Source organism: Mus musculus, chromosome 11 (assembly GCF_000001635.26).
Source record: "Mus musculus strain C57BL/6J chromosome 11, GRCm38.p6 C57BL/6J".
Taxonomy (NCBI): Eukaryota; Metazoa; Chordata; class Mammalia; order Rodentia; family Muridae; genus Mus; species Mus musculus.
In genome coordinates this window covers 35,899,953-35,916,556 of record NC_000077.6, presented here as the reverse complement: position 1 = coordinate 35,916,556, position 16,604 = coordinate 35,899,953, and the positions used below count along the sequence as shown (strand labels likewise).

The 16,604-nt window shown below is 45.3% G+C and overlaps 1 protein-coding gene across 2 annotated transcripts in view; it reads left to right on the top strand.

The window, feature by feature from the left end:
• The window catches only part of Wwc1 (WW, C2 and coiled-coil domain containing 1), a 142,129-nt gene that overhangs the window by 63,971 nt on the left and 61,554 nt on the right, over window positions 1–16,604 (top strand). Inside the window, exons 1-3 of one of the 2 annotated variants that reach the window (XM_030245754.1) lie at window positions 984–1,067; window positions 1,272–1,381; window positions 6,178–6,381. In XM_030245754.1, coding sequence (XP_030101614.1) covers window positions 6,231–6,381 — 151 coding nt within the window. In that variant the 5' untranslated portion in view covers window positions 984–1,067; window positions 1,272–1,381; window positions 6,178–6,230. Of the gene's footprint in view, window positions 1–983; window positions 1,068–1,271; window positions 1,382–6,177; window positions 6,382–16,604 lie in introns of those variants that run through there. The other variant, NM_170779.2, reaches the window with a different exon arrangement.

Below are 16,604 nucleotides of genomic sequence, written 5' to 3'. Positions count from 1 at the left end.
GCCAAGCTTCTAACACATAGGCCTACAGCAAAGAGTCTAAGAAGAGAGCAATCATCCAGGTTAAGGAAGAGATGGTCAAAGCATCACCCTTCCTGTTCCATTGTACCTCAGCTTGCTAATCTGTGGAAAGAAGGCAAAACAGTCTCTTGGGCTTCCAGAACTGACTGGAATGAGGAAAGAGCAGACAGAAACTCGGGAATATTAGAATGAGTATTTTAAGGCCAGGGAGATAAATATGGCAGCTGTGTAGCCTGCTGGCCTAAATTCCCTTTCTAAAGCCCAGCAGTGGTACAAAGTTGCAATTCCTGCTGCATGGTGGGAGTCACACAGTAACAGAACAAGAGAAACCCTATCTTGGGCTAGAACTGATAACCAAAAGTTGTCCTCTGACCCCCACATGGGCGTGAAAACATGTGATTATTCTAGACAGAGGCAGCACTGGGGACACCTGGAAGTGGCTGTCTCGGGAAGCCACTGATGCCATGTGTTAGTTTCCTGGCTCCCGGTTCTCTCGCTGAACCCCTGGACAAATGGTGTGTGGTGCAGTTTTCCAGCCTTGACACGCCTTGGCTGCTTCAGTTACGTGATTTGTTTATCTGTCTGATTTTGCCACTAAGGCTTGGGTGATGACCACCAGTTCACACCCTACCAGTTCACACCCTACGAGATGGGGCCTCCGAGAGTTATTATTGCCAAATGATCAGTTTGAGCAGCCCGGCTGAGGAGAGCCAGCAGTGGGTGCAGGCATTTGAGATCCAACTCAATCAGCAAATAAATGCGGCTTGCTGGCCCAGACTGCTGGGGCTGGAGCGTCTGTTGCTCTAGAGCTCACGGGAGGCCAGCTTTTCAAAGGGCAAGTGGGCATGACAAATAAAAGACAGAGCCAGGACAAAGACCAGAGCGGGGCGGGCCAGCCAGCTACAGGTGGAAAAGCCAGAAGGGGCTGGAATCTGAGTCACAGAGCCAAGACTTGGCCTTAGAGCTGCTGTGCAAACTCTCACCTGGAGATGCAGAAACCCAAGGTCCAGACAGAAAGATGACTTGCCGAAGTCACTGCCACGTTAGAGGTAAAATATTTGGACTAGAATGTAGAGACCTCCCCCCATATCCTTACCCTGATGCTACTGTAGAACAGCTTCCCCTTCCCAGACAATCAAGGCACAGAATGTCTGGATCTGCAGGAATGGGGAGTTCGGAAAATAGCACATCGCAGCAGTGTTGGGAAATGCAGGCTAACGGACTGTGTCTCTGTCTCTCGTCTTCCTTGCCAGGTACACCAAACCACTCACCTTCGCTGACTGCATCAGTGATGAGTTACCGCTGGGATGGGAAGAAGCATACGACCCACAGGTCGGAGATTACTTCATAGACCACAATACCAGTAAGTTCTCTGCCTCCCTGCCCCTCCCCAGGCCCCGTCCCCACGTCTGTCCCCTTCCCTTCTCGAGCCCACCTCCACAGACGCACCAGCCGAGCCTTGAAGGCAGATTGTGTTTTGTTTAATGTAGACTTAGAGATGTCTGCGCGGATATAGATAGATAATGTATGCTCTTGTGAAAACAACAGTTCAGAAGGTTTTTTTTAATAGAATCTGAAACTTCTCTCAGCTCTAGCCTGCTCCTCAGTTTTAGAGGCTGACAGTTTCTCCTTTATAAAGTCAGCATATCGTTTCTGTAATATTGCCAATCGTGTGTTTGTACGTGTGCCTACATACATATTTTTGCATATGTTTATGAATGGCTTCTTTTCCCATTAAAAAAATAGCTGCTCATAAGAGTATCTGAAGCCCTAGCAAGCTTCTAGCTTGCTAGATACTCCTAGCATCTTATGTAGATGTATGTAAGTCCTTAGTAGATTAACATGTGAGCCAGCCGACTTTCATTTCCTATGTGTGACCATAGTAATCAATCTAAGATGAATATCTCCACTATTGCTCTCGCCTTCTGGGACCGTGACGGGGGAACTGTGAAAGACAGAAGTGTGTTGTGGTGGGAGAAGTGGAGGAGAACAGGGAAGAGTTGCCTAGCTGAAGAGAGATGCAGAGGGGCAGACTTTCCCCATCTTAATGCTAAGTCTTTAGAACCGTAAGATGGTTGTTATCCTTGCAGGCAAGAGGAAGACGAAAGGGAATGGGATTAGTCTGGCACAGTCTGAAGGCTGATAATAGGCCACCAACTCCTAACTCCCCTCTGCATCCTGAGTGTACACTCTTGCTGTGTGCTGCAATAGAGTCTCAGTAGGCAGTGTCGTACTCAGCCCCTGTGGCTGATTATCTTCATCTTACTGAGTTTTAGAGGTATCGATTGGCTGCTCAATACTCAGAGATAAAACCTGGCTGAAGCTGAGCATGGTAGTGCACACCTGTAATCCCAACCCCAAGAGGCTGAGAATGAAAGTTATGAATCTGAGGCCAATCTGGAAAACAGTGACGTTTCCAGTGTAGCTTTGGGCCCATCTCAACAAGGGGGAAAGGAGAAAATGTGGCTGACCTGGGATTTGAACTGATGCCGAAGGATGGAGTTGTACTTCTGTTCTTCCACTTCCCCTTCTAATTTTCCTCTACCTGCTATCACTGTCTTCTGGGGAAGCTGCTGTGTCTAATTCTATCCAGTTCTAAGCCTTTCCCGAGGAGATACACAGTAGTTGTGCACTTAACCCTTGCTAAGTAGAGAAGGGCCTATGTGGGTGGATGCATGAATAAGTAGATGAATGAGCGGACTGTGTTGGCAACAAAACATGGAAGGGTATCTGAGAGACAGCTAATGGCGTTAATGTCATTGTTGAGGATAGGAAAGGATTTTATTAGCACTCATGATTGCTTACCAGCTAATGAGAAGTAAATATGCCTAATTGAGTGTGTATGGGGAATGAGGTCAATGCTTGGAGGGCTGCATCAGATGCTGGGTTAAATGCTGATGGACCGGAGCCCTAATCAGCCCTACCCTGTTTTCAAATTGCTGAGAGCATCCCCCTCATTAAAGTCTCATGGCAGGAGTGGGATTTTAACGTGCTTCTGGGAGTTGCTGGAGAAACAGAAGGGAGGGGGGACCAGCAGGCTGTGGCGGAGCTAATTCTCCAGGGGATGATGGCAGAAGTGGGGTGCCTGTGTCTGTGTGTGTGTGTGTGTGTGTGTGTGTGTGTGTGTGTATGTGTGTGTGTGTACGTGTGCACATGCTGAGGGTAATAAGATGAGACCAAGCGGGAAGATGTTATCTGGTGGTTTAACCAGCTCACAGGCTTTACCTTTGGTTTGGAAGTAGTATTGTTGGCTGGAAGATGCTGTATCTGGAGATGGCTATATTGAGACAAATGCAAGGTGAACATTGCAGCTTTAATCATTCAGAGCTATGAACCCGGAGCGGTCTTACGCATATATTCTGTTCTTGGGCAAAATTCTTCACTAAATCTGTCTTAGTTTGGTTTTTGTTGTTGGAACAAATACCCTGACCAAAAGCAACATGTAGGTCAGAGGATATTTCAGCTTACAGCCTACAAGTCCATTGTGAAAGGATATCAGGGAAGGAGCTCAAGGCAGGAATCTGGAGGCAGGAACTGAAGCAGAGATCTGAAGGAATACTGTTAACTGGCTTGTTCCCCATGGCTTGTTCAGTGAATTTCTTATCCAACCCAGAACCACCTGCCTAGGGATGGTACCACTTACAGTGGGCTAGGCCCTTCCACACCACTAGCCCCACAGACGTTCCTACAGGTTAATCTATGGAAGCAATGTCTCAGTTGAGGTTCCCTCTTCTCAGACAATTCTAGTTGTCTGACATAAAACTAACAAGCAGATCCATTTGGAACTGGGCTCTACAACTCTGCATTTTGATTGGTTTTAATTTTCTGTAGTGGTCTCCTGTTGCAAAGAGAAGTTTTCTTGATAAGGAGACTACACTTGTCAGTGGGTATAAGGATAAATGTTTATACATTGTTGTCAAGGATTATGCTAATTTAGTAAATTAGTGGCTGTAGATTCTCCTTCCATAACCAAGACTTCATTAGCACTGAGTGGTTACCCTCTTGTTGGTCGGATCTTAAATCCAATTAGAGAGCAGTTAGTTACCACCAAGGCATTGTGCCACTACTGCCCCCTTAGGGTTATCATGCCATGCTGGGTAAGACTGCTGGCTGCCTCCTTGCTTTGGAAGCTTGTATGTACCTACTGGTACAATAAAGCTAGTCTTCAAGGAGAGGACATTCAGGTCAAATCCAGTTCCAGGGTCTCATTTTTTATTTTTAGTTAATTTTTTCATAAGCTTAGTCTATTACTTGGCTAGTTTTAATTTGTAGTTCTTTGCATAGTAACAATGTTGAATGTTTCCCAGATGTTCAACTGTTTTTGTTTTTTTTTTTAAAGCTACTCTTCATGTTGTGTCACACTGTCAGAAAATACTGTGTTGCTAACTTTGTGAAAAGCTAGTGTGTGGTGTGTATAAGAAACAGGAGGGATGGGTATGTTGGCACAGGCCTGTGATCCCAGCACAAGGGGTAGGAGAGAAGATGCAAAGTTGCTGAGTGTAGTAGTTGTATACCTTGCATGGAGAGTGTGTGTATAGGATGAGATCTGGAGCTTAAGATGGAGTGAAGTGGTTGTCTACAATAAACTAAGATACTGTCGAGGTGGCTGCCTTTTTGTGGGGAGAATAAAAGCCAGGGAAGGATATTTTTGGTCGTACACTTTGTAGTATGCTTAACTGTTCAACTTCTTCATAACTTGATACAGACCGACAACATGGATAACTTCAGTAAGAACAGGAACTGAAAAAATTAGCCAGGATGATCTTGAAGTGCCTACTCGGGTAGGACACTATATATTGTGAGGAACAACCATGGCAGCTGTGGGGCTAGGCTCTAGGGGGCCACTTTACAGAATGACTAGTTCAAAATCAGCAACATTTAACATGATTCCAACAAGGGACCTTCTGAGTGCCTGGTTCCCCATAGAATAGTGTTGTTGGTACAATTGCTTTCCATATGGAAAAGTGGTAGAGGAGGGGACTCTTTTCCTCTATCCCTACCTCACACCATATGGGAAAACATTAAAAACAACGGGCCACAACCCTAAACATAAAAGCTAAAATTATAAAACACCTAAAAGAAAACACAGGGAAAACCAAGCCTGCTGTGATAGCATAATATGTCTGGTCTCAGCAAAGGATACTATACTTCATCTTAGCTACAATCCTGAGATGTGAGGGTTCCGGCATTAGAGAGGTTGGAATGAGCAACCACCTGAGACCAGAAACTCAAGATCAATTGCAGGGGGGGAGGGGGTGGGGGGAGGGTAAGGAGAATGAAGTAGGAGAAAATCTAAAACATTTTGAGACACACACACACATATTTGGACAATACACCAAAAACATTAACCATCAAATGTAGTTTAGCTTCTTCAAACTAAAGCCTTCTCTCTCTCTCTCTCTCTCTCTCTCTCTCTCTCTCTCTCTCTCTCTCTCTCTCTCCAAAAGATGCCTTTTTCAAAAGAAACTGGCAGTGTAAGCCAGAGATAAGGAAAAAATATAAATTAGAAACTGAGGCATAAAACATTAATACCCTTGACCAATAATTCCTCCTGGGACTCAGAGTATATAAAGGACTCTTACATCAAGAAGCACAAATATATGCTTACTATTTATCATGTTTTTATACAAATATATCACTGCCTGAATTTTAGAAATTATGTTTATGATAAATTAATATGGGAGGAATTATTGGTCAAGGTTATTAATGTTTTATGCCTCTGTTTCTAATTTATATTCTTATGCTATTATATTTTATATTGCTAACAGAGTACAGGATGCCCATTCATGTTTTTTGAAACTGATGAGTGCTTGTCTTTCCTTTTACACTGAGCCATAGCAGATGGCCTTAAACCTCTATTATGCCCTTAACCTATTCCTTCTTTTGGTTCTTCTCAGACAGAGCTTGGTGTTCAGTTTGAAAACTGATCTTAAGTTGTTTTTTTGGTTGTGTGACAAATCCTGGTGGAATTGCTTTGCCATGTAGTGAGTTTAACCCATTTATATTTATTGGCTATAATATACTCATCAAGATAAACTCATCAATATAAAATGACGAGTCTCTGTACATCATGATTTTGTTGTCCAGTGGTGAGTTCTTTAGGCCACCAACACAGTAGGTCCTTGTATGGCTGACACATTGCTTTGGGATCTTTTTCAGAAACCACTCAGATCGAGGATCCAAGGGTGCAATGGCGGCGGGAACAGGAGCACATGCTGAAGGATTACCTGGTGGTGGCTCAGGAAGCTCTGAGTGCACAAAAGGAGATCTACCAGGTGAAGCAGCAGCGCCTGGAGCTGGCACAGCAGGAGTATCAGCAGTTGCATGCCGTCTGGGAGCATAAGCTGGGCTCCCAGGTTAGCTGTGAGTACCTTCCATTGCTGGGGCCATTGCCAGCATCCCTGACTAGCACAGCAGGGACTATCCACACTGAGTACTGTCAATAGCTTCTGTACTTAAATCTGTCTCCTATCCATTCCTTCTTTTGTTCTCTAGATGTGTGCATATGCATTATATGCACATGTATGTGCTGATGCTGGCCCCCATGCATCAGTGTGGAGGCCAGCAGGACTGGGTATTCTGCTCTATCACTCATTTCTTTATTAAGACAGGATCCCCAACTGGAGTCAGGCTGTGATCTTTCTATCTTCCTCTTCTTCACTGTCTCCCCCCCCCCCCCCCCCCCCGTTGCTGTAGTTACAGGCACACTCAGCTGTGCTTGGATTTTTACATGAATGCTGCGATCCTAACTCAGGTCCCTATCAGTGCACAGCAAACACTCTTACCTGCCGAGCCATCTCCCCAGCACCCCAGTCCTTTCTGTGTCGAGCATCAACTCCTTGGCCACTTTTGCCTTCATTCATTCCATTTCGCTTGTAGTCATTTTGGAATGTTAAGCAGATTCCATACCACTTCATTTACAGCTCACCCACAGCAGTGGGAGATGGGGATCCGGGAGTTGTTTAATGGGTACAAAATTTTTGCTTTGGGGAGAAAAAAAGTCATAGAAATGGATGGCTAATAATGATGCATGTAACACCTTTACAACAGCAGAAATGTACTTTTTGAAAAGATTTGTTTATTTTATGCATATGAGTATATTGCAACTGTCTTCAGACACACCAGAAGAGGGCATCAGTTGAGGGGCAGCAAGGGTGTTTTCAGTTTCTGATGATTATGAATAAAACTGCTGTGAACATAGTCGAAAAGTGTTCTTGTGGTAAGATGAGTCGTCTTTTGGGTATATGCCCAAGTGTAGTATAGCTGGGTCTTGAGGAAGATCGATTCCCAATTTTCTGAGGAACCACCATATTGATTTTCATAGTGGCTGTACGAGCTTACACACTCACCAGGAATATACTTAATGTTGTGAACAGAGTGCTTTGAAATATTTAAAATGGCAATCTTGTTGTGTGTGTGTATTTTTGTTTTTGTTGTTGCTGTTAGGTTCATTTAGGCCAGTCATGATGGACCAGCCACTGTCCCAGTCCTGCCCCCCTGAGACACTCAGGATCTTCCCTGGGATCTCAGCTATCTGGAGTTCCTATGACATGCCAGCATGGAGTGTGACATAGTTAATGGCATCAGCTGAAATACCACACCATAGTCTAGATCGCTTCCAACACAGTGTTCCTCCATAGCTGTAGAGGCTGGACATCGAAGATGAAGGAAATGCTGGCACAGATGGGTTCCCATGAGAGCTCTCTTGGCTTACACATAGCAGCCCTCTTGCTGTGACATCACAGCACATGGCAGAGAGAGACACTGCAGGCTTTCTGGTTTCTTTCCCAGTACAGCAGCCCTAGTCGCAGGACTTCACTTAAGCCTGCCTACCTTCCAAAGGCCCTGCCTCCACACCCCATCATTTTAAAGGTTAGGTTTTTATATAGGAAGTTGGGGGCTCAGTGCACAGTAATATTGTTGCCACTTTCCTAAAATGGGAGTGGCACTATTAGGAGATGTGGCCTTGTTGGAGTAGGTGTGTCACTGTGGGCATGAGCTTTAATACCCTCATCCTAGCTGCCTGGAAGCCAGTATTCTCCTAGCAGCCATCAGATGAAGATGTAGAACTCTCAGCTCCTCCGGCACCATGCCTGTCTGGATGCTGCCATGTTCCTGCCTTGATGATAATGGACTGAACCTCTGAACCTGTAAGCCAGCCCCAATTATAAGACTTTATAATTGCCTTTATAAGACTTGCTTTGGCCAAGCAGTGGTGGCACATGCCTGTATGTAATCCCAGCACTTGTGAGCCAGAGACAGACAGATTTCTGAGTTCTAGTCCAGCCTGGTCTACAGAGTGAGTTCCAGGTCAGCCAGGACTGCACAGAGAAACCCTGTCTCGAAAAAACAAAAATTTAAAACCAAAAAAAAAAAAAAAAACCCTTTAAGACTTGCCTTGGTCATGGTGTCTGTTCGCAGCAGTAAAAACCTAACTGAGACACTATTGTTGCTAGTGAAACTCATACTTGAACAGGTGAAGTTGATATTTTTCCTTTCTCTAAAGCTACATAGTTTGAAAGGTGGCAAAATTTAGCCCCCCCTTTTGTGGTGATGCTTATATTGTACAGAATAATAGCCCACAAATTATTTACTAATTTTAGGCTATACAACGTTTTCAGGAGATATTTTCAGCCTTTATATACTGGGTAGAACTAACATCACCAGTAAATAGTCAATTTGAGATGGGTGCGTCATAGAGGCTTCTGCACAGTAATATTTCATCTGAATCTATCTACTCCTGAGCACAGCCAGATATATCCATAATGTAGACAAGTGTGCAAGATAATTGATCTAAATTTTTTAAAAGGTCAAAGAAGCTATTTGGGGTGGGCAAGAAGGCACAGAAAAAAAAAACTATGATATCAAGCTTAGTGCCGGTAGCTGTTGATGACATTGATGGCTTAGGATATGGTGTGTGTTTCAGCATTCGCTAGTGTTTCTAGACATTATTTATCGAATCTTTTTTGGGGGGTGGGGTTTGAGAGGGTGTGGAAATGAGGGATTCTGAGGGTCAAACCTAGGTCTGTGTGTATCCTAGATATACTCTACATCCCTAGCCACATTGAAGAGTTACTGCGAACTGAGTACATTGCTAACCAGGTAGAAGGATGACTGAACAATCTTGGGAACAGTAAAAGCTGGCGGGTCTGGTCATGACTGGTGGTGCACGCCCGTAAGCCCAGCTCCTGCAGAGATCGAGCCAGGAGCATTACATGGTTGAGGCTAGTCTGGGCTACATAATGATTTTTTTTTAATCTCAGGACTAATTTTTAAAGGGAGAGTAGGTATCTCTAGAACCCAATGGTAGAGTACTTGTCTAAGGAGTGCAAAGCCCTGTGTTCCATCCCCCTTACCACAATACCACAAACACACAAAACCCTGGGTGATCTAGGTAAAGGATGTATCGACATTCGTTACATTGTTCTTGGATTTATGAATAGAAACTTTCTAATTAAAGGTCAGATGGGAAAAAGAGTCAGATGCAGGAAAAGTAAAAAGTCTCCTGGGTGGTGAGGGCAGCCATGGAAAGCCATTCTCAGAAGGCCTGGATGCACACGCATATCTGTTGCACAGCACTGACCATGCAGACCATACTCACCGGACTCAGACTCCTTATGTCTAACTGTGGAAATGTTAATAATGCCTTTTTCTGATGAGTCCACAGCAAGATTTTTAACGACAGTGCCACTGACATTTGGAGCAGGTTCTGAGGATGTCCTGCATGTGGAAGGATGTTCAGCGTCCTGGTCTCTATTCACTAAGTACCAGCAGGACCCCTTCCTTGCAAGTTGTAACAAACAAAAAAAAAAATTTCCAGACATCCTCGGGGGCCCAGAGAAGGCAAAATTGGCTCCATTGGAACACCACTGGTCTAGGGAAAGTACCCAGTACAATTTCCTTAGAAACGTCTGAATGGCGAACACATAACTCCATGGTTAAAGTGGGACTTATCTCAAAGTCCCAAGCTAGGTCGAGAGAATTTACATTTTTTTTTAATGTGCATGTGTGCCACGGTGCACCTATGAAGGCCAAAGGACAGCTTAACAGCAAGTGTCTATCTGCCAAGCTACTTTATCTGTCCAGATATTTAATATTTTTTGCATCATTTCATCTGTGTGGGGGGGGGCATGAAAGTGTGTGCATGTGTGTGTACAGCGTGCATGTGTGTGTGTGTACAACGTGCATGTGTATGAGTAGGGGGAGGGGAATGCCTGAGTGTGTAAGAAAGCCAGAAGAGGGCCTCAGATACCTCAGTGCTGGAATTACAGACATTTGTGGGATGCCCAGCTTATTATATACATGCAGAGATGTAATGTGTGTGTGTTTAAGGGCATGCTCTCACCCTGTAACCCTGGCTGGCCTTGAACTCACTATGTAGACCAGGCTGGTCCCTGACAGCCTGCTTCTGCCTCCCAAGTGCTGTGATTAGAGGCCTGTGCTACCATACGTGGCCCCATAGAATATTTTCAGGGCCAGCACCGGAGACAGACTGCCTGGCTTCAAGTACAGCCTGCCAGCTCTATAACCTTATAACCTCTTGGTCTTCTTTTGTGTGTACAACACTGATCTAATAACTGTTTTCCATGGGATTTTAACTAGTCAATTGTCCAATCATCAATAAAGTTATATTATTATTTACTGCTACTGTGAATGAATTTTCACAGTTCCCTGGCACAAAGAAGATAAGCTGAGCTTCCTGAATCTATAAAACCAAAATCTAGAATGTTCCAAAATCTAGACTCACTTGTCACTGTATTACCACATGAGAGATGTCATATCATGGACTTTGTGTCACTCACAAAAGTAATTGAAGTATCTTCTAAGTTACTTTCACGCCAGACACAATAGCATATATCTTTAATCCCAGCACTTAGGCAGAGGCAGGCACGATCTCTGTGAGTTTGAGGCTAGCCTGGTCTATATAGTAAGCTCCGGGTCAACTCTAGGTTACAGAATGAGACCCTGCTTCAAAATAAGTAAATAGATAAAGTTACTTTCAGTTCATATCACCCATGAATACATTTCCTATATTTTTGCCTTGGGTCCTATCCCTGAGATACCTCATTATGTAAATGCAAGCATTTCAAAATGCAAATATTCTGAAACCTGAAACCGATCCAGCACCACACATTTCAAACAGGGATGCTCTGCCTTTAAATACACAGCCCAAGACAGGAAGCAAGCGATGCGGTTCTTCAGCCCATCAGTACAACTTTCAGACATCCTGAAAACCCGAGCCAGCTTGGGAGGCTGCCACCCCCAAGGGGTCACATCAGGCAACTAGATTTGAGGCTGCCTACTCCCAGCCCAACAATCCCAGTTAAAGGAGGTATGGCCAGAGCCTCATCTTGATCTTCTTGTAGGTTTTATAAATCTTCTTGGATAACAGGCTGGCAAGGCCACATGCCTGGCCTCTAACTCAGATGGCCTGCTGGGCCTTGTGAAGATTTCATCATTTGGCCTCATCTGCTGTGAGTACCAGTCATTGGTGGGGCCATACTGTGGGATAGACTTTACCATCGACTTGCTGGTGTAATCTCCAGGCCCGTGGGGAAGCAGAAAGAAACGAACATTTATTGTGTACCTACTGTATGCTTAGAAAGCAATAAGCAAGGCCTTCCACGTATACTTTCCTGCAAGGTAGTGACAAGGAAACGGCAAGTGGCCTTTTCCAGAGTCACACCACTGCAGGATTCCTAAGCAGATTTGACCTTGAAATCTTTATTCCCTTCATGTAAGGCAAGTTCACAAATCACATGTCAGGGGCCTCTGTCTGGGTCCTCCCAGCCTGAAGCAGGTGAAGGTTGGGAGATATGGGTCCTTTGAGGCCTTGCTATGCTCATTTGCCTCTCCAGACTTTGATTTCCCAACTGAGAAATGAGTCACTGAACCACCATAGTTTAAAGTAAAAAATTAAAAAAAAAAATGCCAGCGGGAGGGCTGAGGTGGCTCAGCATGTAAAAGTGCCTGCGGATGCGCCTGACAGTCTGAGGGTGCTGGCCAGTTTTTTGTCAACCTGACACAAGCTAGAGTCATTCGAGAGGAGGGAGCCCCAGTTGAGAAAATGTTGCCATAAGAAGAGACTGTGGTCAAGTTTCTAGGACATTTCCTTAGGTAGTGATTAGTGCCACCCCTGGGCTGGTGGTCTCTGTTCTGTAAGGAAGCAGGCTGAACTCCTGCACTGAGGAGCAAGCCGCTAAGGATCACTTCAGTTCCCACCTCCAGGTTCCTGCTTTGAGTTTCTGTCTTGATGTCCTGAGTTCCCAGATGATGGGCTGGAACCTGTAAGAGAAAATAAACGTTTCCTCCCCAAGTTGCTCTGTCATGATAGGTTTTGTGTTTTGTTTTGTTTTGTTTTGTTTGTAAGTGCAACAATAAGGGTACAAAGTAGAGGGTCCCCTACCTGGACAGCCTCAGAGGAGGGAAAATGAACAGAAACCAGGGAAACTGACAGCTCTGCTCTTACGGAGAACGTATCACACGGCACAGCAGCAGCCAGCTCTGGAAACAGGTGTGAAGAGAAGAGAGTCATGAAAGGTTGTCTGAGACAGACCGCATCCCATACTGGTACAGCCAGGAGGTCACCCTGCTCTTACCTAGCAAAAGACTGAAGGAATGTTAGAGGATACCAGGCATGTTCAAAGCTAGGACATAGCACACTAAAATGTAATTATTATTTGAACATAAACACAGACTTTGGAGAACTCGACCCTCATGTTTCATTTGGTGCTCAGAATGGTGGCAGGCTATCCTCCACCAGGCTGGATAGGACTCTGGGAGACCTGGCCAGAAGAGAGATATGAAGAGAAAAAAAAAAAAAGTTGAAAGACACAGATATTGGGGATTCCTGAGTGAGACAGCCCACAAAATCATGGACCTTGCAGTACATAAACAAGTAATTAGATTAACTCCCACTATTCAGCTCATGCAGCCACTGAGACTCCAGATGTCCTTGTAGCAGAAGAAATAGAGACTGACCACACATGAAGGAGAGGCTCAGGAGAAGTAGGAAGGACCCGTAAGAGGATCCAAAGCCACGAGGCAAGACTAGGGAGCTGTATTTCAAGTCAAGGAGACTTCCAAGATTCACATGATGTTTTAGGAATCAAAACATGAGAAATAACAGCTACATCGGAAGATTGGAAAACACAACTGAGGAATCTAGGAAGCAGAGCCAAAATACAGTTGAGATTGGCAACAGGAGGGAAAACAGAGCGCTGGTGCCGAGAGCCTATTCCAGATCATAATGTATCTCACGGCTCTGAGGAAACACAGGAAGAAGCCGCCATGAAATAACTCAGCGATTTCCCAGAACTGGAGGAGGGTTTTCACACTGAAGAGCTTCACTGAGTGCTCGACACAGTGTGTGGGAGTCAGCACGCACACATCCACCATTTGGAAATTTGAAAACCCGGGAATAATGAAAATTCCAACAGCCATCCAGAGGGAAGATCAGGTCACACAGAAGTGATTGGAACTCGAGTCGCTCCATACTTCTCGCCAGCCATACTGGAGAACTAGACGGGACCACTGATTTTAACTTTTTTCAGGGAAGTTGATTCTGACCTAAAAACCCCGTAACTACAAAAGTATCTTTAAGTGTAGGGCAGAGTAAAGATATTTTGAGACATGTGGGATTCCAAAACTTTTGCTTCTTTCCTGTCTCCTTTCCCAGGAAGCCACTAGAAGTGAGGTTCTATCAACATAACGGGGTGGTACTTGAATGTAGCAAAGAGGAGAAGGGTGAGGAAAGACTGGCACCCAGGTCACGTGGAAGCTGAACACTTACTGACAGAAGGCATGTGCTTGTACGCCAAGAAAACGCGGAACGTGGGGGTGAATTAGTAGTGTGTTTGTGGACACTGGGCTAACGTGAAAATAACAATTAACTCTAGGGAGAGCAGAGCAAAAATGGACGAAACAGGACAAGTAAATTAAATCCACTGACTGACTGACTCTCTGCCCTGAATCATTTGCAGAGTAAAGAGAAAGAGTGCAGACGCTGAAGGCAGCTTTTACCAAAAATGTGATATGGTGGAAGCACGTGCTGGTGAGAGAGGGGCAAGATGTGTGGGCTGGGGAAAAGAAGAGAAACTAAAGTTTTCAGCCCTTGCGGAAGGAAGACTCGAAGGCATAATGCCTAAAACCAAAGCAGACCGAGGCATACCACTGCACACATGTTACTAGGGACATAGAGGTGGATGGATGCACAAAGCTCTAACTGAAGAGCTGGAGGTGGGCCTGAGCAGTGGGATGCTTGCCTGCATGTGTGACTCTCATGGTTTTGATTCGTGTGTGTGTGTGTGTGTGTGTGTGAGAGAGAGAGAGAGAGACAGAGACAGAGAGAATGATTCCGGCGGGGGGGGGGGGAGGGCAGAACACTGAACCATTAAAAATGGTTCCATTTGGGGGCATGAGTTAGAGGGATAGGAACTATAAAATGTTCTCTCTCAGCCCTGCCGGAGCCTTAGACATACAGAGGCAGATGCTCACAGCCAACCATCAGACTGAGCGAGTGTGGGGTTCCCAACAGAGGAGTTAGAGAAGGACTGAAGGAGTTGAAGGGGTTTGCAACCCCATAGGAAGAACAACAGTGTCAACCAGTCAGATGCCCCCCACCTCGAGCTCCGAGGGACTAAGCCATCACAGTGTGTCTTACTCTCACAGTGTGTCTTACTCTCATAGTGTGTCTTAGTAATGAAGATCAAACAAGACCGTTTTTAAGGTCCTGTTGGGATATGAAGCCCTTTCCGTGGCAGGCAGTGAAGGGATTCACCCCCCACGTCCTGAGCTCTGATCACTTGATTGTATTCCTTTGTGAAAACCTGTCCAACTGTATATATAGCCCATATAGAATGTGTGTGTGTTTATTAGCTTTAAAAAACTGCATTATGCTATATATGTGTATACACACACACACACATATGATATATATCGGGATCTCCTTGAACCCCCAGCAGTTCTCTTGCCTCAGCCTCCTGAGTGCTGGGATTATATATGTTTTACTATACCTAGCTCATGAAGGTCTCTTTTAAAAGAGGAAAAAAAGAAAACTTAAGTAGAAGATTTACTTAAAAAATATTCACCAGACTGTATTCCATTTCAGCAGCTTCGTGTATAAATTGTACATTTCATAAGAATTCTCCAAAGAGTAAGAATTCAAGTCTCTGACAGCGCCACTGGTAGGGCTGTGTTCTTTTCTTGGCTTGCTTTGCTTCCACAATTTCTGAGCATGCCCAAGGGATGCTAATGCATTTCACAAGGACTTACCCCAGAATCACCTTCACGCAGCCCAGGTCAGGAATTGCCACTTTTGACAGGTCTTCAGCCATCTCCTTAATGTCGCTCCCTTAGTGTAGCGAGCGCTGTTCCCAGTAGCCCAGCTTCATGATGGGGAGGGGGGTGTGAGGGGGAGGGCTTGCCCCTCTGATGACCCTTCTGCATACATCTCCATCTTACTTTCTCACTGACAACCTCTCTAGGCTCTTCAGCCTGTTCTTACCATCCGCCACGGATAACAGATGGTGTGAACCACTTTAAGATACTGGGGGGCGGGGGGGGGGGGTGCTGGAGAGATGGCTCAGCGGTTAAGAGCACTGACTGCTCTTCCGAAGGTCCTGAGTTCAAATCCCAGCAACCACATGATGGCTCATAGTCATCCATAATGAGATCTGATGCCCTCCTTTGGTGTGTCTGAAGACAGCTACAGTGTACTTACATATAGTAAATAAAATAATGAATAAAATCTTTAAAAAAAAAAAGATACTGGGGAGTACCTCTTTGGAGAATATGCTTAAGCCAAATTCTAGCTCTGTATCCAGCCAGGTCCCTCCCAGAGCCCCCACCCCCACACACACACCCCAAGCCCACAGAAGAATAGAGAATTGGAAGGCAGGAGGTGATGAGACCCCTGAGCACCCAAGTCCTGTTCCATGCCCAGACAAAGGCTGGGAAACCCTCCCCAGCCCTGGCAACCTCCAGACCCCATCACCCTGGTCATCACTTTGAGCTTTGCTGAATTCGCTGCTTTTCTGCCTGCCGGCACCTCATCTGTTGTTATACAGAGTAGTTTTCCTCATTTCCCAAACTTTAACTCTCCTTGTGCGCTGAACTATTTCAACTAAATCCAAACAGCGGCTTCCCCCTGTTGCCGGAAACTGAGGCTTAGCCAGAATAGCCTGGCCTCAGCGTGCTCGGGTTCTTGCTGCAGTGGTCAGACCACCACTGAGGGGAGACGAGCTAGCCCATCCAGAGTGACTCAGGACACTTCCCCACCGAGAAAAGCCGTTCAGCAGAGGGGACTTGATGGTTCTGACATCTAGACGTATTTCCCTGTTACCACACCTCGGACACATTGCCAGGCCTGTGGCGACTCTGGTTTGGTTAGGGAGCTTGTGGTGTGTGGTGGTTTCCCTTTGCCTCCTTTTTTCCCCTGAGGTACCTCCCACTGTGTCGTGGTCCCTTTCTTTTATAAACCACAAAAACACAGATGCTTGTAAGAGGCAGTGAGGAAAGAATATTTTTGAGACAAGATTTCTCTGTGTAGTCTTGGCTGTCCTGGAACTTGCTTTGTAGACCAGGCT